Here is a 16960-nt window from a genome sequence, read left to right as displayed (position 1 = left end):
ACTGCAGAGCCCACACGTGCATGTTGTTCAGAAGGAAAGCGTTTGATGAACCAATCATAGATGTTTGGAGGTCAGTTTAACCTCTCCCTCTGCTCATTGAAGCCGCCAGGGATGCAGCTAAAGCCAACTTCCTGTGAGTGTGCATTTAGCATCATGGAAAATTGGCAGACATCCTTTATATATACATGTTTACAAGCTGCCACATGTGTGCTTGTGTGTGCACGTGTGCGCCGGATGGCAGGATGTGCCCACAATCCGCTTCATTTCCATTCAGTTGCAAGATGAATTCGTCCTTGGTGGCCCACTTCTATGAACACATGCTTCTACAAAGTTAACAAACATAGGACAAAATTTGTCTCTGGAATTTTATGGAACAACATTCATTTTGGGTAAGAAGTCCCTCGTCCTGTTTGGGACACAAGATTCTGCTCCTAGTCATGGATCTAGCAGGGAGAGCTCTGGAGGAGATCATGTTGAAGGCTACTGTTTTTTTTTAAGCCATTTATTTTACTTCAAAACATGACAACCAGTGGTCATTTTGAAAGACAAAGAGGCAGACAGGTTTAAACACATACTAGTTATTTCAAGCAACTAATCAATATTTTTTTATAATAACAATGTATCAAATGACAATGTAAGTCTGAGATGAATCTGCAGCTCCTCGCTGTCTTGCGGGGCTTCGTAGTTAGTTTCTGGTTTCTGTCAGGCTGACTACTGTACTGTTATGGTCCTTTCTCACCGCTCCCACAGTGTCGTTTTCAGCCACAGCAGGCGGCTGCTTTCAGAGTAATCTGTAAAACGGCACTTGGGTTTGTTCAAAGTCTTAAAAGTATAGAAAAACGTTACATTTAACCTTTTATGTTTTAAAGGTTAGGAATATGTTTCATTTGAATATCCTCCTTGAGAAATGCTTGATTTTCAAAATAATTCCATCCGGTCCTTCATCTACACAAATACTCACTTACACCAAAAAATGTTGCGTTCTGGCTGTGGTTTTGTTCCGTCCTCCACACAGATTAACAAACTGCCTGCCGATTTTGTTTACTTTGGACATTTTTCTTTGATATTTGTGTGTCCCCAAAGCTGCCTCCCCCTGCCAGTCCGTTCACAGGTGCTGTTACCTTACTGACCAACAAAGCTCCTCTCTGTTCGCAGGGGCCTCACTCGTCACCTCTTTCACACTCACGCCACAGTCTAATAGTAATTCGACACAATTCCAAAACAAAAATCTTTGCAGTGTCAGGCCAGGCCATTATGGTTCCATCAACAGGCCTCAGTAGGCAGCAGGGTTATCTGTCTCTGGGAGAGTTTCAGTGCAGTAAAAGAATAATGAACTGTGTGGTGGGAGTTTTTTTTTTTTTTACAAACAATGGCGAGAGGTCCGAGACAGTGGACATCTGATCGTTCCTCTCAGTCACTGATAAAGTCATGTGGGGGGTCAGCAGGGGGGCTGTCAGCCTGAAATAGGTATCTGAGAATCCATCAGCCTGGCTCAAAAGATGCTTACCCCTGCGATTTAAACAAATACGAATATCGGACAAAGTGTACCAGTGGACGGTGATTAACAAATAATAAAAGTTTAACAAGCCATGCTAACAGCAACTCTCGTTACACCTTGACAGTCCAAAAGCTCAAAATATTCAAATGTTCACATTGGAGAAGCTGCAACCACAGAAGGTTTGGCTTTTGCTTAATAAATATCTTCAATGATGAATAAATTATTAAAATAGTTTAAAATGTCCATCAAGTTAATGGATTCAAATTTTAAGCACTACACTACTAACCTGACTCCTCCAGATAGATTGATTCTCATTTTTTGTTTGGAGATCTTTTGGGAAAGGACGAAAATACTAGTTGCCGATTGGATAAACCATCTGTCTGTCACCAACAGTAAAGGATATTTGCCGTAATTTGTATTTGTGTAACACAAATTTACGAATAAAAGGCCCAATTTCCGGTATTTCCATATTCAACAGAAGGATCCCAGAGAAAAAAGCGTTAGCAGCTGCTCATCTCATCCGTGGAAGCCGCCATGTTGTTTACACTCAACAGTCTCTTTTGTTTTGTCACACACACATGAAAACGCGTTTTCCTATAAACGCACATTTTTAATACCGGTTAGGCCGACAATCCACACGCAGCCGGCGTTATCTGAGCCTGAAAATGGTCTCTTCTGTAACCAGGACCCATAGTAGGAATATTTGAGAACGCCCCCTTTGGCGTTGTCGTCTGGACGCCGAAGACGCATAATTTGTTCACTATGCAGTCATCTCCACACCTCGGACCTCTAACCCCCACGGCGTCACATAACAACAGCGCTGCTGCGTGGAGAGAGACACGTACCCACAGACTGAACTGTAGTTCCACAGATATTTCTTGAGCAGAGTCTGTGTGGACAGAAAACTTTTCTCTGCCGCAAGTTACCAGACTGATCAGAGAGTAAATACAAGGGAGCTCAGAGATCAGGACGGACTCACGGGCCTAATACACTACACACAATATAAGTTGTGTTGCACTAAAATCTGTCTTATTTAAAGTGTGTTATGTTAAAGAGAATGACAAATTCTTAATAATAATAATCATCATCATATAAAAACAATAATAGTGTGATCTTTTGTCAAGGGCAAAATAAGGAGTCTGCCAACTCCTTGTTAAATGATGCCATTGGGTAAGTTACTTTCGGCATGTGGCTTTTATTCCACACATGCTCAGCTCTTGCACAACCCAACATAATGCTCTGTTCTGTGAGCCTGAGAGCCTGTAGTGAGGTCTGTTTTTCCATGATGTGGTGTGTAGTTCAGTGGCAAACTGGCAGTTCCAGCCTCACTGACACAACAGGAGCCCTATTTGTTTTTTGATTAGGTGTGTTGCACAAGTCCTGATCATTTATTATTATTCATTTTGTAGTCAGAAGAATATGACTGCCAGTGTTTCCTGGGAATACCCTGTACTTCCTGGCTATCTTGTCATCAAGTCACACCGGGTTTGTTGTTTGTTGTGCTAGTAGTTCTTAAAAGGTTTCTTAACACCTTGCTTGACTTTGAGTCCATCGTTTGTGAAATCTAATTGCATCATTTTTCGTTTTCTTTTTTGTAACGAGGCCTGGGCGAATCATGGTACAGTTTGCACTGCCGTGCTAAGCTCTCGATGCTTTGTTATTGTTGAGCAAAGCCAGCCTTTGTGTTGCTTCAGCCATGTAGATGATGTTCACTAACTCATCCTGTGTCATCTGCACTGTTCTCTTTGCTATGCATGCAGCAGGTAGAGCTCTCAGCCACACCAGATACACTTACTGAGTGCCTTTTACATTGACATGAATATCCCATTTATGAGTTTAATCATGTAAACATCATATTCCGTTTAAGCCCTTATGCTGTTCATGAAAAACCTGAATATGCTCCCTGGAGTGTTCCAATAGTAACCTGGACCCTGCTGCATGTATACACCTTATCAAGGTTATTGAGTGCCACAGACTCTCTGCGCAGGTGCAGCTTCAGCCAAGTGACTCATTAGAAATACAAACACTTCTCACTTCTGGAGCGATGAAGAAACAGACGTGTGCATGTGTGCATGCGTGCATGCATGCATGCATGCATGTTGTCCTGTCGCTGGTTTGTTTCTTTAAACACAGCGCCTGCACAAACAGAATACAGTAATAAATATAATAATCGGGTTATTTAGCATGTATACGGGGAAAATTAATAACTTGATTTCTCTGTTCATGGAAACACCATAACCGTATTTTGATCATAACTGGGACAAACCTCATCAACCGGTTATTCATGTCCATGTAAGCACAATGTCCCAATGTTTCCTTGATACCTGCTAGGACGCATATAGAGCTGGTGTTGCACAAAAAGAAGCCAAACTGTGGAACAATGTTTGGGCTGACTTCAAAATCATAGAGCAAGGATGTGAACTCCACAGCAAATTGTCTCTTAACAAAATGCTGCCCCTCAGATGCAGAGTTTTACCACCATCAGGACTTGGAGATTGTCCACCATAAACATATCTGACACAGAGGCATAGCCCCCTTTCAGGTTTTTGTGTCAGTCTCATAAACGGCTGGTTGCTCTTTATTTCTTCCGGCTGGTCTGTGATCTTCTCACTGGCTCTGAGGAGCGGGGAAACAACTGAATTGTTGGATATTGATCAGAAATACTGGCAATCATTCTGTCTTGAATGATTCAGAATTGATTTTTGAAACTCTTTATATGTAATAGAGGGTTCCATGAGCAGGGTATACACTGTTTAAAAATAGTTGCCACTTACTTTTTTTAGGAGAAACCAAACCCCAGAGTTTTGGCTGAAGTACCCTAACCTGACTCCTTAAATGGTTTGTTACACAGAACCATCTGAGAAGGTGTCAGTGGAAACTGATTGGGAAAGGGTAGGTGCTTTCAAAACATCAAGATGTCACCAGGAGAGGAGAGAAAACATTTCCCATGGAGAAAAGCCTTCAGTGACGTTCTCAGGGAAGAAAGAGCTTTTTCAGGAGCCACCATTGTTGTTTTGAACGAGCGGTCGCCTCTTGTGTGGAAGATACGCTCTGCGGTGAACAAGAAGGCTAACTTCATTCAGGGGTTGATGACTTATTCCTGCAGCACTCTACATCAGACACCCAGGAAGTGTGCTGGACCTTGAAGCCAATTTGACATAGTCGACAAATAGTGGAATTACAACATCATGTGATGCCATTGGGCCCAAAAATACTTTCCCCCATATACTTACATGTGTCTAGTGTGGATTATCTGGGTATTTTAGAGGCGGTAGTTGAACTTTTTTGGCTTTCATAGGAACAAACAGGGCTACGCAGAGAAACCAGTGTTTCCACATTACTGAGCTTCAACTTCATTAGTGTCATAAAGATAAATCAGTCAAAGCAAACAGGCCTCATAAACGTGTAAATGCATTCCTTTAATCAGATCGAGAAGAAAATGAGAGAATCCACCAGCACAGTAGCTCTGAATACTCATAATGAGGAAGAGTGTTGGTCTGAAGAAACAGACACAGCTTGGTTCACAGTGTCCCTAATGCACCACAAGGGCAGCGAGCCTGGATTTCAGTGTTGCATAATGACATCAGCAACATGACCTGACACCACTCTTAGCTAAGAATGTGTCCCATTGCCCAGCTGTTTCGATAATTAGTGCCAGAAGCAGATTTAATTATCTCTCAACCGGTAGGGCCAACCTAGTGCTACATAAAAGTAGGCTGGAGCTCTGTTCTTGCTTTTAAACTGTTCAAAAGCCACAGCCATTTGAATTGATGTCATTAAATCAGCCACGCGTACCCAGGCCTGGTTAGGGTTTATGGTTTGGTGTGGAAACTAAGTACTCAGTACAAAGTACCAACAGCTGGTAGCAAATGTCAGATTCAGAGCGTCATTTACTCATTATTCTGGTGGTTCCTGATTGAAATCACAATTGTGCCAATTTTATGTAGTGTTTGTACAGATGGTACTCATTCAGTGTGAGTCTCAGCGAGTCTCAGATGAGTATAAAAGAACGTACCGGCTGGGTGTAATCCTACAATCATTGGGCAGTCATATAAGACCATCTGACCAAGCATTCAATTCCCAAGCTACTCAGCAGTATGGAAAGTAATATATAAAATATTAGTTCAATCTATCCCCCCATTTAGCTGCAGCATTACAGCGATGAACACATTAATGCACTCTCTGTAAACAGATGCTTCATATGAATGTAGAATCTGTTAGCAACGGGACAAGATTTGGCTAGCAGACCTTGTCCGGTAGTAGTAGTAGTATCGACCAATTACGTATGCTTTGGTTGCATGCAGGTAAGCGGTCCGTTGTCGAGAGCAAATGAGGCGGAACTCATTGGTTGTCATGCAATCAGTGAACCTATCCACTGTCGTCTGGTGCAGATTAAGCTTTTCATTAGCTGTTTGTTATTCTGTATTCATGTTCAGACATTTGCTTGGAAGAGGAAGTCTTTGCCTGAATATGTGCTGGCTTCATTGTTGTCAGACAGATAGCTGATGAGTTCAGAGATTGATGAATGCATCAATTATTATAATCCCATAATATAATGTAGATATTATTATGCAATAAAAACCATCAGGATATTAATCGAGATGTTGTTTTCTCTCTTTTTTTTAAATCAGATCTGCTGTGAACAGAGACTAAAGTTGGTAGCATTACTAAACTTTGAGGCCCTGCTCCCCCGTCTTTGGACCCATACAGAGTTTCTAACCCTGTGAGAGTACACTGTCTGTGTCGTGGCATATTGACTGTTAAGAAAAAAAGACTTCATTTTTCAATTTCCTGCTTTGTCCCATGTGTCTGTGTGTCGTTTGGGCTGATCCCAACACAGCTCCTGTCCAGAATGAAATTTTGACCTTTACTAATCGCATGGTTTCCATACCAGACATTTAGTTAGATTCCAACCGTTTGTTGAGCTGGTCAGGAGTGTGCCTCAGGGAGAGGCCGTAGTGTACATCCTCCTATTGTCTTACTGTCTCTATTAGTCACCACCCCAGAGAGTAGGATGGTGACTAATAGAGGTACCACATGTTGTCTGATCTGTAAAATATATCATATCCCATCAGGGCACTCAGTCACCGCAACATAGTACTTTTCTAAAGTTCTCGATTAAGAAATGTTGACAAAAAAGAGTGAGTGAGTGAGTGAGTGAGTGAGTGAGTGAGTGAGTGAGTGAGTGAGTGAGTGAGTGAGTGAGTGAGTGAGTGAGTGAGTGAGTGAGTGAGTGAGTGAGTGAGTGAGTGAGTGAGTGAGTGAGTGAGTGAGTGAGTGAGTGAGTGAGTGAGTGAGTGAGTGAGTGAGTGAGTGAGTGAGTGAGTGAGTGAGTGAGTGAGTGAGTGAGTGAGTGAGTGAGTGAGTGAGTGAGTGAGTGAGTGAGTGAGTGAGTGAGTGAGTGAGTGAGTGAGTGAGTGAGTGAGTGAGTGAGTGAGTGAGTGAGTGAGTGAGTGAGTGAGTGAGTGAGTGAGTGAGTGAGTGAGTGAGTGAGTGAGTGAGTGAGTGAGTGAGTGAGTGAGTGAGTGAGTGAGTGAGTGAGTGAGTGAGTGAGTGAGTGAGTGCAGCAACATTACCTTATTCAAGTCACCTGACTTGTGTTGTATGTAAGGTTTTAGAGTGCTGCAGGATTGACAAGGTTCGCAGCATGTCGTCCATGGTTTGCTAATGACTTGAATTATGACCGGTTAGATACATTTGAATTTTTACATTTGTCACCTGAGTTTGTGTACAGCACCACACCTTTAAATATATTCCTAAATTTATCATTATCTGATTTCTTTCCCCTTACATAATTTAGTCCTACATTTTTTATGAATTCATTATTATTCAGGAATGATGTAGTCAAAAAAATGAATAGACAGCGTCCAGTACCGATGAGCCTAAGTGCTGCAGGCACATTTCATTCAGTGTCCCAATAGTATTGAAGTTAAATGTTAAGCTGTAATTGGAACAGTATCAACAAAGGCTGAGTATTCTCCAACAAAGTGTATCCAGAGCCAAGTCCTGTCCCACTCCCACACTAGCTTCTGGTCCCCTAGCTTCTATTCCACAGTGTATTTTTACAACCAGTGCTTAACGCTAATAAAAAAGGCAGAAAACATGGCAGGTAAATCAGGACACCACGCTTATTTAAAGGTAGAATTTGTAGAAATAGCAGCCGTCTAGTGTCTCAAAATCATAGTCGCAACAACAAAAATAATTCCAGCAGTCCACGTTTCCAGGTTTGTTGCGGAGTGTGTCAGTGATCAGCCTGCTCCATGTCAGTGATGAATGAAACAGGGGAACCACTCATTTGGACTAATCACTTAATTTGACAACAGTATTTAACGTTAGCCAGTCTTCAGCTGAAGTCTTTCTGTGAGTGCTGTGGAATCCATTAGCTAGCTCTCAACTCAACACGATTCTTGTTTCTGTAGCAACAACAGACAAACCTGGCAACCAGCAACGCCCAACGCCATTGGCTGCTTCAATGAAAACAGGACAGAAAGTCATTGTCACTCATCAAAATATTTTTTTGAATATTAATTCAGACTAAATATATATATATATATATATATATATATATATATTTTATGGAAAAGCAATTATTTCATTCTGTACCCCTCAAAACGCCCCGTGGGTGTATTATTTAAAAAAGAAAATATAGCTTTTAATAAAGATTCTACATATTCAACCTTTAAGTTTTGACAACAAAACCGCTGAACCTTTGTATTGATTTTATTAATAAGTTAAGAGTACTTTAAAATTGTGTTTTGAAGATTGATGAATACAGCCCTGTTAAGAGCGGAGAAAGCCTTGCAAGTGACCCAATCCATTTGGAACAGAAGCTAAAGCTGGCCTGGAGAGGGGTCCTGGTTCTCTACGGCATGTCTAACTGTCACAGCCTGATCACAGCAATGTTGCTGAGTCATTGAGGGGACAGAGGCAGGCTGTTCATGTCGACAGATGGTCCAGGTGAAGTGATGCTGAGTGATGCTCCAGCCCTCCCCCCACAGGAGCTCTATCTATGCCAGGCCCAGCACCCTTGGATCATTTATAACACCTATAAATAAAAACAGCAGAACAACAGAGCCTCTGTGCTGAGAAGTTCATTCACATTTGTTTCAGGGTTCCTCTCTTTATCTTCATTGGCGAGGGAAACGCTGGGTAGTGATAGTCGATAAGGAGTTAGATTTAGCCCTTAGCCCTCCTCTCTTCTGTCTGTGTTTATAGTCTCGATCCGCCCTCTGAGCAGTTCCGGTGGGTGGAGCTGGATGAGTAGATGTCAGTTTGTAGGTGGCTTCAAAGGCTTCTCTCAGAATCCACCAGGTTTTTAAGATCAGATAAACTGTCTCGATCCCACACCGGGGAAAATTCAAATGCTAATGCATCTTGAGTTTAGAGAAAGCAAAGAAAAAAAGTGACTTAGTGATGAAAAAGTAAGATTAAAAATACAAATAAGATGAAGTAAAGTGAAATGAAAATGGAATAAAGTTTAATACTTGATGACTCTACAAAATTGCCCATAGGTGTGAATGGTTGTCTGTCTCTGTTCGTCTCTGTGTCCTGTGATCGACTGGCGTCCTGTCCAGGGTGTACCCCGCCTCATGCCCGATGTCAGCTGGGATCGGCTCTAGCCCCCCCGCGACCCCGACCCCGGGGTAAGCGGTTGAAGATGAATGAATGAATGAACATAAAATAGAATAAAGCTATATACATTTGAATTAGATAGATTAAAGGCTATACACTTTCACCTATATTGTACAGATATGTACATGCCTTATGAATTGGACAAAGATGACTTTAGATTTGATGTCAAGACCACACCTGCAGGGATCGCTAAAGTACCTGTGCAATGTCTGGTTTATTTGCATGTTTACATCATCATGAGCTATGCTCTGACAGAATGCTACACGCCCAGGTACCGCTCCCTCACCTGGGTGAGAAGAGTGGAGTAATAGTTTTGATTTTGAGTTTGAATACATAGTTTCATATCAAATATATAACTTTTTACCTTGTCAAACCCCTGTGTTGGTGTATTCTGATTGCCTGTCTCACTTTATCACTCAATCTTTCCAACACTGTTCCCACAAGACAAATTCACATCTACCCTCTTTCTTTAGAAGTTAAATCATCTTAAAGATGATTGAATGTATGAAAAAGATGAACTAAGAGACCTTAGAGAATATTTTTTACAAGGAACTTGATATTATCAATGTGTTCAATGTGCCACAATAAAGGAAAGTTGAGTTAAGTTAAAAATATTAGTATATTTCCTTGAAAATTAAAGTTTTCCTGATACCTTTCCTGAGAATAAACAGTTGCATTCACACATGGACTCAGTCAGTGCTCTCTGGAGCTGGCAGGGTAAACTTTGTTTGATGCCCAGTCCGACCCAATCACATATTTACGCTCACACATACAGCTCTGCTGGGTAATATCTAGGTAATTTCGAGACACACAAGTTGGAAGTGCATGTGTGAAAAGGGCCTAAGTGTCAATAAAGGCTTGTTGGGGGGACACAGGTTTTGTTCCGTATCATCATAATATGCATCACTGAAACATTTTAATTCACACAATTAGTCAATGTTTACCACTCATGGGATGGGCAGATTACTGTCCTCATGAGTGGACATGGACCCTGAGGGCATGCGAACATCACCGCTGATCAATGAACAGGGTTCACACAGCAGGTCATAACTAAATCACCACACTTCCTGTCCTCTGCTGTAATGTGACAGTGCTTCCACTGTGGATATGGGTGACCTTGAGTTTATGGATCTTGTAAAATGACGAAGAAACTGTCTGAAATGTGAGAAAACAATTTTCAAACAGGAATGTAAATTATACATTTGGACCAAGCCCAGGTGTCCAGGTTTCATTATAAAGCAGTTTCTCATTGACCCCCATGTTAAACAGCCCGTTTTCACAGCATCATTAGACCTGTTTTAGGCCTGGTGAAAAAAAACACTCTAGTCTGTATGTTTAGGTCATATCTCCATGACAACACTGAGGGGGGAGCATTTTTTTGTACCAGGCTAGTTTTTATTTTATTGGAGGTTAAAGTTTATGAATAATTAGGGGTGTCTCCTCTTGAGTGACAGCTAGCTTCGAGCCCTCACTTCTTCTCGGAGGTATACGTCAGCCAGTACGTATAACCCTCCCCCCAACGTCACATACATGCCCTTTTTTGGTAAGAGGAAATGGGGCGGAGTCAGTCTGACAAAATGGGGACTCCTGTTGGCGAGGAATATTGGATCAAGTTGAGAGAATGGACCTCGACATAGAGGCTGCGTCCATTTTTTATACACTCTATTGTTTGGACGCCCAGAGCATATCTAGATTGAGAGCAAGTCAAACCAGAATCCTTTTGTGGCATTAGAGGCAGGACCCAAGGACAGTGATGTCTGCCAATTTGTGTCACTTATATCCCTGAGGGTTTTGGTGACCCCTACCACTATTGGAACAAAAAGTATAAAGAATCCTTTTAAGACCAAGCTTGAAGAACCTTTACTTTAAGCTTCAATTCAACAAAATGTGGCCAATACAGCACTACCCCAACAGTGTCTGATTTACCAAACAACTAAAGCGTCTCTGTGAAAAGTTTCACCTACAACACAAGCTGGTGCTTCACTGAGGACCTTTGTCATTCCCAGAGTTTTCAGCTGTATTGCTGCTACGTTTCAACTATACATGCATTTTAATCAGGAGTGACTTATTTACAGTGACGAATACATTAACTACAGACAGGAAGTTAATTGTAAAGAGTCTTTGGCGATTAGCCCCCATCATGACGTTGTATATTAGGTGCAAGTGATGATATAATTAGTTTAACAAGTTAAAGTTTGTCTACGATCTGATTGGCAGAGGGGGAGAACGTGACAGAACCGGGTTGGTTTAATGTGACTGAACGCCCATGGTCAGCTGATGGAGTAGAAGCCAGAGAAATTGTAAAAGAATGAGAGCATAGAGAGTCTTTCTTATTGAACTTTCAATACGTTCCATTTTATTGATTTTTGCCCGTCATTCAATATCAAAACTGACTTCCTGCTCACAGGGAACACACAGCAAACTTACATTTACATTTTTTTTTAAACTTATTATACGTATAATTATTTTAAGAATTATGCATGACCTGGCCTGAAGTATCCTCTGAAGTACTCCAAAGTACCCCTAGGGGTACGCGTAGCCCATTGGAGAAACACTGCTGTGGAGTGCTCTTGTGCACTCTCATGAGGATGCACAGTCCTACCAATGGTTTCATGCTATTACACTGACAGCAAGCTAGTAAACATGGGTATAAACAATGCTGGATTTAAAATGCATAAAATAGGAAATGTTTCACAAGGAAGAAAATGAACTCTGTGTTTGTAGACCTCAAGGATCCACACATTGATTTTGTTTAGAAGAAAACTCCACAGGGCCCCTGTGAAATTAGCAGTGGGTGAACCATGTGTGGTTCTGGTGAACCAATGGCAATTCCTTCACATCCCCCTTAAACCCAACTTTAACATAATATATTACAGAATGTTAGAGCTACTGTAGGGAAAATCTTGGTCGAGTGATTCTATTCTTCAACCAGTCAACCAACTGTCCAGGTGTCAGCCCTAATAATGGCCCAGACTATTGCTGAACACAATCATAGTCCTCAGAGGAAAGAAATGAGATTAAACCGTTTAATCTTTCTAAGCAGCAAGTCTCTAAGAATGACAAAATTGTCAGTGTTCTTGGTTCTAACCCTCCATTCTATTGTGGCTGCCCTGAGCTTCTTAACTGCCATATAACATGATGGTAACGACTCACTTTGTTCAGCTGTTGTTAAGGATGTCAGAGCTGTTCTGAAGTCATGCTGTTGAGCTTATTTTTGTTTGACACCATTTTATGTACAATCTTTCAGCCAGTGGGGCGAGGAAATGCTGTGAAAGCTGCAGAAAAAGTGCAGTGGATTGTTCATCCTGAGGCCGTTGCAAGTGCTGTAAATAGTGAAAAGACTGTGCTGTATACCCAAAGAGTCGTGGCAGGGAGGCCACCGACGTCACAGCATTGTCTGTGCACAGGAGGGAGGCTTCCTGTGTTTTAACTGCTGCAGTAACACAAGGACAGACAGGCTCTGTCATTGTGTCTGTCTGTTTTAAAGAGCCAGCGTTTCACATCTGTAAGCCAGATGGATCCATCACATGACATGATCATTATGCCTCTTATGTCTTTTCAGACTTGAACTGAAAGTAGCCCAGCTATCACATGGAAATCGAGTCAAGTCAGATCCCTACATGTTATACTATGTCCAAAACTGCCTTTTAACTGCAGTTAACTACTGCACTCTCTTGAACACTACACACTGTCTTTATTCTGTTACAAGGTCAGATTAAAACCCTGACAATACTTTAAGGAGCTGTACTCAACTTTCAGAATATAAATAAAGCAGCAAACAAATATTCTCTATGTAAAGAAATAGTGGAGTGATGGTGTCCTGAGCAGAGAATGCAGTCGCTCTCCCTCTGTGTGTGCTGTAATCTTACTTTGTTGTGTCAGGCGGTCTGGCCTTGTGTGCATGTTAGTGCATGTGGCCGTGAGAAAACGTCTGTACATGTATTAGGGAGCGGTCTGTGAGAGCGGTGTGGAGGCAACAACTAATCTCTTGTTTTGGTTTAAGTCGACTAAGAGTTCTTAAGTCTATAAATCATTGTTTATGCTTTGTCCATGCTAAATGACCAGTCCAAGACACTTCTGAGCACATCTCTGATGAACACATAAGTCAAAGTGGTATGATTTAGTAACACTTTCTATGAAGAGCACATCTTTGGTGCATTATGAGGGCATTCAAAGTGAATTATTATGCATTCATAATGCTTCATGACTACAATCATAAACACACGTAATGTTTTCTGATGCACCATATCAACACATAAAACATACATACTTCTAATGATTTATAAGTTCTCGTTTCTTCTTAAACTTATAAACTTATTTTTCTCAACAGTCAGCTGTAGTCAGCTGTGCTAAAAGTGTGTTTTGGGGCCTGTTTTTGTTGATTGACATTTGTCTCAGCCAATCGTACTCCACCAAGGGGATTGGCTTCCTTGTCCCACCACAGCTACGTCCAGGATCTGCCCTCTTTTACCAAATCTCATTGTTCTGGCTCTAAGGTTTCGATGAGTAGTAACACTAAAATCCAGCTCTCAAAATGTCTGTTCAGCACCAGTGTTCGTCCACATATAAACCTGGTTGTGTTTTGTTGTGCTTTTCAGGAGCCATTTGAGGATGGGTTTGCCAACGGGGACGAGCTGACGCCGGCTGAGGAGAGTGCTGCTAAAGAAGCAGCTGAGTCCAAAGGAGTGGTCAAGTTTGGCTGGGTTAAGGGGGTGCTGGTAAGTCTCTTTCAGACTGTGATGATTTCATTTGAAGTCATTTCATCCTCTCCTGTCCTTCCTCATCGTTTTTCCAAGAGATGTCTTAGTAAGTGAAGTCACACACAAAATCATAATGTAAAGCCATGGAAGGTGTAGTGTAGGTAAGTGATATTAATGTGACTATTAGAATCAATATTGTACTGAGCCAAAACTACTAAAGCACATTGAACGTGATATGCATATATGATACATAATACATGCAAATTGTGTATTTCCTTTTTTCACAATAGTTTGGATGAGATCAATAAGTATCCAGACTTCTATAACATTGAAGTCAGAGGCCAGTGTAAGATATAACTGGTAAATGATTTATGAAATATTAGTACTGAACAGCTACAAAACTGAAACTAAATGTTACTTTACATGCTGCAGCTTGCATACTGAAAGAAGAAGCTTCACTGTTTTTCCGCTCTACTAATGGTTCAGCATGTCTCAGGCTTTGGAGCTTTACTATAATTAGGGCAACATACTGAACATGTGTATTGGTATCAGTGTTTTTTCCGTATAGTCTAAGTCACAGTGGTCAGTTAAACGCAGCAAAGGGGCTTTCAGGTGATAAGTGTGCCACTATATCATTTGAACTGTATGTAGAAGTAGATGACACTCTGTTGAGGATTTCGGACCACAAGTGTGAATTTCTCACAGCTGAGCTCTGTTTTACACGTTTCATTTGGTTCTGGACAAACCTCGCATTAATCCTCATGACTGTCGGTTTTTAATGGCTTTTATCAAGTCACGTAGGATGATTTCTCAAATATGATCCCAGATCAGGGTCAGCTGAAGACTTTTAGCCCTGAGTGGAGAGGGATTCTCTGTGACTCTCCAAGACTCTCAAACAGAGTGATGAAAGAAAGTATTTGAGTTGAAGTGAGTTTATGTAAGAGATGCACCGATCCAGTTTTTTCCAATCAGATATCGATACCTGGGCTGAGCGTATTGGCCGATACCCGATACTGATTTGATCCTACTGTTGAAAGAATGAGGCGTATACCTGTCCATGTCAGTGAAGGCATCAGGCACATACACATTTAGCCTTGTTAAAAACGGTCTGTGTTTGGTAGCAAGGCAACCAGACTATATGAGTATGAATAAGAACATATGAACGAGTATTAAAGCCAGGGCCAGATCAGACTGTATATAAAGAGACTCATAAAACTGTGTGTATGCACAAAGACGTCCACACACCTGCTCTCTTTTACGTATCTCAACCACTGTGATTGAGTTTTGCTCTTACCCCGCAGCTTCTTTAACATCAGGCTACAAGTTCTAATCACACTGTCGGCACCTGACAGACCTGAAGCCTCCGTATGTGACGAGTAGAGAGATCGCTGAACCTGCCTTCACCAGCTGTCTGACAGAAATGTACTGAACCAAAATAGTTTTCATGTCGACTCAATGGGAAGAAATCAATAGTGTTTAACTGCGCAGCGAGTGAGGCAGCAGGTAACACAGACTAGATATGTTAAAACAGATACTTACGGTTGGAGAAAACGCAGTTGTGGGTCGATAATAACATGTAAACGTACAGTATGTGTTCTGTGAGATGAGCCAGTGACAGTCGTCAGAATGAACACACTGTGTGAAGCAGACAGTGACTCTGCGGTGACAGGCGAGGGCGTGGACATTTTAGATGGTAAGGCCATCCCGGCTCGCATTGGCCTGAGGGGAGGGGGTATACTTTACCAGCGTGAGTACCGTAGGCTACACCGCGGCTAACACGAGCACTACGCAAAGACACCTGCAGCACCACCACAGCTCTCTGCTGAAATCAAAACCAAGAAAATATTGAAAGTTAAAAAAGGTGTTAATAACTCGTCTCGTTCTCATAAACTCAGTATCATGCTCTATCATCGTCTTGTCTCGTAAGCTGAGGGTCTCGTCATATCATGTTTGGAAAGGAGCTTTAAAAAGGTTTCACTGAGAGAAAGTAGAGCAGAAAGTCGATTGTGGAGCTCCAAGCTGTAGAGCACAGAACAGAAGCGGGCTCCTGCCTCCTGTCTCAACCCGGCAGCCGCATTGATGAGCCGAACCGACCGTGTATAGAGCTCACACACAGCCGTGGTGCAATTCCAGTGTCATCAGGAACACTGGTGTTATTAGTCGGTGGGAACACACACGGTGGTGCATTGCTGGTGTACACAGCTATTGTTTCTGTGATGGAGTCTCCAGAGTTGTACAAACCACCATGTGGTGGTGTGGTGGAGTAGTGATGCTGGTTTTTCTTTCATGTGTCTTGTGGCCAACACCAACACCAACTCAGCCCTGACTGCTGCTGGTGCAGTCCCCCTGAGAGCAAAAGAAAATAGCTGCATTCAGACTAATCTCTCCTCAGCAGCTTTTCCTCTCATCTGTTTGAATATGTTTTTAATAACTAATGTCAACTTACACTAGTTGGTGATGCTCATGTATTTCAGATTGCCATGAGCCACATGCAGCTTTCATTTGGTTCCCAACACGTTTCTCAATCTTCCCCTTACATCTATGTTGAAATGTTGAAACCTTAAAGGTTTGCACAAGTATTATTCATGTCAAACGGTGGGAACCTTCATTACTAAAACCCAGCAGTTGCCATCACTATAAAACTGAGAATGTATCAGTGTGTTTGAGTTGAACAGCCACATTAACAGCCCCTCCTCTCTGCAGGTCCGCTGCATGTTGAACATCTGGGGTGTGATGCTCTTCATCCGCATGTCATGGATCGTGGGTCAGGCTGGGATCGGTAAGCAGAGATCACCTATGAAGAGCTGTTATCACCTGTTTAGGATCATTTTTGCGAGTGTGTGTTTGGGCATGTGAAGTTGTGTGTCTGTGGTGAGCACACTGTTTCCTCATGAGAAAAAGCAGATGGTGTAAGACGCCTTGTTCCTGTTGAACAATGTTGAATACATCTGTATCGTGCTTACGGAGTAAACGACAATGGCCGAGCCAGCCTTACTTTGGATCTGACATGGTTAAATACATCACTTGTGATTTTAGAGCTCTCAGAAAATGACACACACAAATCATGTTACTCATTTCTTCACATGGCAACACGAATGTATTGTACATCTGTTCTTCAAAAAACAGATTC

The 16960-nt window shown here is 41.9% G+C and overlaps 1 protein-coding gene across 1 annotated transcript in view; it reads left to right on the top strand.

Moving 5' to 3' along the window:
- Positions 1-16960, top strand: part of slc12a2 (solute carrier family 12 member 2) — a 76839-nt gene that overhangs the window by 13459 nt on the left and 46420 nt on the right. The window contains exons 2-3 of the mRNA XM_083929599.1: positions 13729-13848; positions 16534-16609. Coding sequence (XP_083785725.1) covers positions 13729-13848; positions 16534-16609 — 196 coding nt within the window. The remainder of the gene's footprint in view (positions 1-13728; positions 13849-16533; positions 16610-16960) is intronic.

Source organism: Echiichthys vipera (assembly GCF_963691815.1).
Source record: "Echiichthys vipera genome assembly, chromosome: 16".
Taxonomy (NCBI): Eukaryota; Metazoa; Chordata; class Actinopteri; order Perciformes; family Trachinidae; genus Echiichthys; species Echiichthys vipera.
The sequence above is the reverse complement of the archived record's forward strand: the minus strand, read 5'-3'. Positions and strand labels throughout refer to the sequence as shown.